The 6,000-nt window shown below is 44.0% G+C and overlaps 1 protein-coding gene across 2 annotated transcripts in view; it reads right to left on the minus strand.

The window, feature by feature from the left end:
- The window catches only part of TTC33 (tetratricopeptide repeat domain 33), a 43,913-nt gene extending 38,865 nt beyond the window's left edge, over positions 1 to 5,048 (minus strand). The window contains exons 1-2 of one of the 2 annotated variants that reach the window (XM_085566650.1): positions 4,891 to 5,048; positions 4,485 to 4,713 (exon numbers count right to left, since the gene is read on the minus strand). In XM_085566650.1, coding sequence (XP_085422776.1) covers positions 4,485 to 4,705 — 221 coding nt within the window. In that variant the 5' untranslated portion in view covers positions 4,706 to 4,713; positions 4,891 to 5,048. The remainder of the gene's footprint in view (positions 1 to 4,484; positions 4,714 to 4,890) is intronic. The other variant, XM_021551507.4, reaches the window with a different exon arrangement.
- Between the last annotated feature and the right edge of the window lie 952 nt (positions 5,049 to 6,000).

Consider the following 6,000-nt stretch of genomic DNA (forward strand, 5'->3'; position numbering starts at 1 on the left):
TTCCCAAATTTGACAGCAAGTAAATAACACAGACTGCATAAATTCTGATGCCTGAGAAGCTCATTCATTATTCCCTCCCCCAGACAAGCACTGAGACCCAACCTTACAAACACTGAAGAGTGAGATCTCAGCCATATAAACAGGCTTATGGTGTACACAGAGACTAACAAAACCATGGTGGTGCTTGTAACACCATCACTGCCTTCCCTTACCCAAAATATAAGCTGAGCAGACTAATAAAGCATAAATGTGATAATGACTATTTTAGCTAAGCAATAATGGGCCTGCTTATAAAATTAATCATATTAATTTCTGCCATGCATGTTACCTCAGAGTCTCTCTACTGTAAGAAATTAATTTCTTACTTCCATTCTTTTTTTTCACCCCCTGCTTCTTCACAAATTTTTCTTTTAGGATCCCCTTCACAAGTAACACCAACCAAGAACGAACCTTTGTTACTTCCTAATGCTAGATCTTTGCTTTTCTTCTAGAATGGTGCACAATCCAACTCAGATCTTTTTTAACTGTCACCACACTTCAATATTTCATGACACAATCCACCTTAAGTATGCAATTATTTACATAAGTGTACAAATGTGTATTTCAAGAAACAGACCCATGTGGTCTAGGCCTGAATACAATCACAGCAACCACTTTTGTCAGAAAGAGTAAAGCCTATGTAAATATTGATTTTTAAAGAGAATATCTGTATGAAAGTTAGGTACCCCATATCACCATTACTACCTAAACTGTAAAGCATGCTGGAGTAACTTCAAGTGAGAACCTGCTGTTCAGTATGTCCCTGCCCTAAACCACATCTACAACAGAGTATCTGCCACTCTCTCTGTCAAGAGACTTAGTGCACTTTAAAAAATGCACCAAAAAATCAAAAAAGAACAGAGAGGAAAGATATGCAACATCCAAAGCAAAATACAACGAAGGCATATGTAAAAGACAAGACAGAAATAAAAAAAGCAAGCCTGTTTAATATAGGTAAATACAGGATGTATTAGCGATGCAAGATTAAATAAAAATATTTAGCAATCTCTAGATTCCTGAAAGGACAGAATCGATACACCTTTCTGTAGACCAATCTATGATTTACTTCTGGTGTTAAAAACAGAGATGTTAATTAACTATTAATTTGTACATTCTGTGTTTTCAACTATTAATGTAACCCACTTATGCAACTACTGCATTAAATCTACTGGTTAATACAATGGCGGGATACTTAAAACTTACTAAGTTTAATTTGGTTTTAATTTAAACTCAACTTTTAAAGGCTTTAAAATTTTATTCAGAAATTACAGGCCTCAGGAATACGAAAGAATCAACTGAAGTCATTCACTAACAGTGTCCACAAAAGAGGAAACTGTATTTAAGTATTTGAAAATAAGCCTTTTCTCAAAGAGATTTTGTATTTATTAATTACTTTTTTTTAAATCAGACCAAACCATACTCACGGTATGTTTATTATGATATATAAACTTGCCTGCATTAAATTTCCAAGTTGTTCTCTTTTCCACATTGCCCAGGAAACCCTTTTTTGGCATGATACTTCTTAAGACAAAAAGCTTAGCAGCACAGGAGCACCTACTGACATCTCGGTAATATTTCTACCAGGAACATATCTATGATCTGGGACAATAAAGATGCTCTTAAAAGAAAAGAAAGGATAAACATTCATATGTCAAAGAATTCTGAAGATTTTAAAGGGACTACTCTCAGAACTGTTTCTTCCACCTCCAGTGAATATCTGGCCAAATTATGTAGTTAATATATATAATTCATAGACCACCTCTCCCTCTCCTAACACACCTCGACTCCAAAAGGACTTGCTGCTTGAGGCACAACAAGACAATGCAGCTACTCTTGCAATACCCCTCCAGAACTGGCAAACTCCCAATACTCAGAGGGTGCTCACAGAAGCTCACTTAAAGCACTAGGCAGATTAACAGCACATTAACTGCTTGGCAGTATTTGCCTGTGCACAGGCAAATAGGCTTACTCCCAGTAAGGGAAAAAGACACACTTCCAAGAGTGGCTGAAGCGTTAGTTGTGGTATGGCTTATCACCCTGCATCCTATTTAGCCTTTCAGCTTTCAGATCCAGTCACTTTTTTATCTTTTGACTTCTGTAATCACAGAAACACTAGGCTGGAAGAGACCTTCAAGATCATCAAGTCCAACCCATGCCCCAATACTTCAACTAAACCATGGCAGCAAGTGCCATACCCAGTCTCTTTTTAAACACATCCAGGGATGGTGACTTCACCACCTCTCCAGGCAGATCATTGCAGTTCTTTATCACTCTTTCAATAGAAAACTTATTCCTAATATCCAATCTACATTTCCCTTGGCGCAGCTTAAGACCGTGTGCTCTGGTTCTGAGTGGGTGCCTGGAGAAAGAGACCAACCCCCACCTGACTACAGCTACCCTTCAGGGAGTTGTAGAGTGATAAGGTCACCTCCGAGTCTCCTTTTCTCCAGGCTAACCAACCCCAGCTCCCTCAGCCCTTCCTCTCAGGGCTTGTGTTCCAAGCCCCTCACCAGCCCCGTTGCCTCCTCTGGATGCACTCAAGCACCTCAACATCCTTCCCAAACTGAGGAGTGAGAACTGGACACAGCACTCAAGGTGTGGCCTCACCAGTGCTGAGTACAGGGGAAGAATGACCTCCCTGCTCCTGCTGGCCACACTGCTCCTCATACAGGCCAGGATGCCCTTGGCCTTCTTGGCCACCAGGGCACACTGCTGGCTCCTGTTCAGCTGCTGTCACCAGCACCCCCAGGTCCCTTTCTGCCTGGGCACTGTCCAGGCACACCGTCCCCAGCCTGTAACGCTGCAGGGGGTTACTGTGGCCAAAATGCAGAACTCGGCACTTGGAATCCTACCTGCCCAACAGACTGACACACACTCCCCACTTAGTGTCATTTCCAAATTTACTGATGGAAGATTCAATACCCTCATCCATGTAGTCAATAAACACACTGAACAGGACTGGCCCCAGCACAGAGCTCTGAGGGACACCACTGGTGACTGGCCCCAGCTGGATGCAGCACTGTTCACCACCACTCTCTGGGCCCGGCCATCCAGCCAGTTCTGAACTCAGCAGAGAGTGCTCCTGTCCAAGCCGTGGGCTGCCAGCTGTTCCAGGAATGTGCTGTGGGAGATGGTGTCAAAGGCCTTGTCAAAATCCAGATAGACAACATCCACAGCCTTTCCCACATCCACCAGGCGGGTCACCTGGTCATAAAAGGAGAGCAGGTTGGTCAAATATGACCTACCCCTCCTAAACCCATGCTGGCTGTGTCTGATACCCTGGACATCCTGTAAATGCTGTGATGACACTCAATATTAACTGCTCTATTACCTTACCAGGTACTGAGGTCAGGCTGACTGGTCTCCTTTTTGTGAATGGGTGTCACATTGGCCAGTTTGCAGTCATGTGGAACCTCACCAGAGAGCCAGGACTGCTGATAAATGATGGAGAGCGGCTTTGCATGTTCCTCTGGGATCCTGGGATGGATCCCATCTGGTCCCATAGATTTATGAACATCCAAACAGCTCAGAAGTTTTCTGATTGCCTCTTTCTGAATAACAAGGGGACCATTCTGCTCCCTGACACCAGAGGACAGTTATCCCAAGGCTTCCCACTAAAGACTGAGGCAAACAAGGCATTAAGCACCTTTGCCTTCTTTTCACCTGCAGTTACAAGGTTCCCTCCCACATCCAGTAAAGAACAAAGGATGATCTTACCCTTCCTTTCTGCTATAAATATATTTGTAAAAACATTTTTTATTATTCTTTACAAAAGTTGACAAATTGACTTTGAACTGAGCTTTAGCATCCCTAATTTTTTCTATGTGCCCTAGCAACCTCCTTAAATATTTCCTGAGACACCTGACCCTCCTTCCAAATATGATGGATCCTCTTATTATTCCTACATTCCTTCGAAACCTCATTGCCCATCCAGGCTGGACATTTGCCTCGTTGTCTCATATTCTGGCACAGGGACAGCCTGTTCCTGTGCCCTCTAAATCTCTGTTTTGAAGCACGTCCACCTTTCCTGAACTCTTTTGTTTCCAAGGGCTGCTTCCCAAGGAACTTTCTGAGTAAGTCTCCTAAATAGCCCAAAGTCTGCCCTCTGGAAGTCCAGTGTAAAAGTCTTATTGATATTCTTCCTGATTTCACCAAATATTGAGAATTCTAATTTCATGATCACTACACCCCAAGTGGCAACCTTTGTTGTTGTTATGAGAACATGCAAAGATAAGTTAGAATATTTACTTTGTTTCCCAGCTGACCAAAGACAAAAACTTATTTAGTACCTAACAGTAAAGGCAGAATGAAAAAAATTATCACTTTTCATATTATGGAAATTATCAGTGCAGATACTAGCAATTTACTAGTGTTTAGAGAAGAGATTAAAATATAATGCAGCAGCTTTTCAGTCAATGAAAAAAAGAGTAAGACAACATGAGTACCTCCTATTTTCAGCCAAATCTGCCCCTTCATCCTTGAGCTCCTTACTTTTCCTTATACAATCTTCTAAAAGAACTTCCTTTCTTCTCTTTGCTGCGAGCACCCAGTTAGTATCATCATCGTCACCCGCATCCTTGTCATCCGCAGCTTCTGCTTCGAACTGCTGAGAAGTAGCTTTTGAGACCTTCTCACCAATCTTTCTCTTCCACCCAAAAGAAGCCATCTGTACAACTAGGAAGAATGCATTTTAAGCAGTTAGGTAATTCTGCTTTTAAGTACACAGCAGGAAAACCACCCGTCGCTCATCTCGAAGCTAAAACAGCAGTACAGAGCGGCACTGCCCCACACGAAGCTCGGCTGCCCCTGAGCTGCCGCTGAGCACGCACAGCCCTGACGCCCCGGCGCTACCTGGCGCTGCCGCCGGCCGCCTCTCCCGGCGGGAAGCGGAAAGGCGGGCGGCACGGCAGGAACCGGGCAGGAGCAGGAAGGAAGGAAGGGCGGCGGCCGGGACAGCCGGGACAGCCGGGAGCTGTAGTTCTGCCGGGCGCGGGAGAACTCCCCCCGCTCCTGGGCGTGCGAGGAGCGGTGGAGAGCGGGGGCGAAGGCGACAAACCAGCCGGGCCTGGGCTGCCGCCGCCCGGGGTGCTCGGGTTCACGCGGGATGGGTGCGGGACGGCGCGGGCGGCCCCCGCGCGTACGGGCTGCGCCGGGGACAGCAGCACCCGCCGCGGACAGGCGGCTCCGGCCGGGAAGTGCCGTAAGGAGAAGTGACCCGGCTCTCAAACACGCGTTTTTCCTCTAAACGGGAAAAAAACACCACCACAACTAGAACACGAAAAAAAAAAAAAAAAAAAACAAAAAAAAAAACAAAACACACCCACAAAAAAAAGAGAAAAAAAAAACAAAAAAAAAAACCAAGAAAAACCACCACCCCCCGAACAAAAAAACCATAAAACCATAAAAAAACCCAACAAAAAACAAAAACCCAAACAAAAAAAAATCCTCAACTCCTCCCCCTCCCAAAAATACAAAATAATAATAATAATAATAATAATAATAATAATAATAATAATAATAAATAAGTAACAACAAAAAAATCAAGAAAAAGAGAAGGCAGGGTTTGAAACTGCAGCGCAGCAGTGTTTAAAGCTGGTCCCTACTCGCAGGGACCAATACCGACAGGAAAGCCCCATCTGTGGTGCGAGGGAAACGCTGAGTGAGAATGCAAGAAGAGGTGCATCAGCATAGGGGCACAAAAGACGTGGTCAGTGTTAGCTCCGTCTCCAATTCCTTTTCTGCAGCAAAAGTTTACAAGACCGAGGTGGAAAGGGTCAGTCGGATGAGGCAAGTATAGCTGGTGCACCAGCCTGTCCAGCTGGGTAATCTGCTGTAATTTTTGTCATTTTGCTGCTTTTTCTATAATTGTAACAGCTGCTGTTTTTAAAACGAGTGTAACAGTTCCTGTCTACTTACATATAACACTAGAAAACAACAAGTACACAGTTTCAAACAAGATGG

The sequence above is a fragment of the Lonchura striata genome, chromosome Z (assembly GCF_050655825.1).
Source record: "Lonchura striata isolate lonStrDom1 chromosome Z, ASM5065582v1, whole genome shotgun sequence".
NCBI classification, from domain to species: domain Eukaryota; kingdom Metazoa; phylum Chordata; class Aves; order Passeriformes; family Estrildidae; genus Lonchura; species Lonchura striata.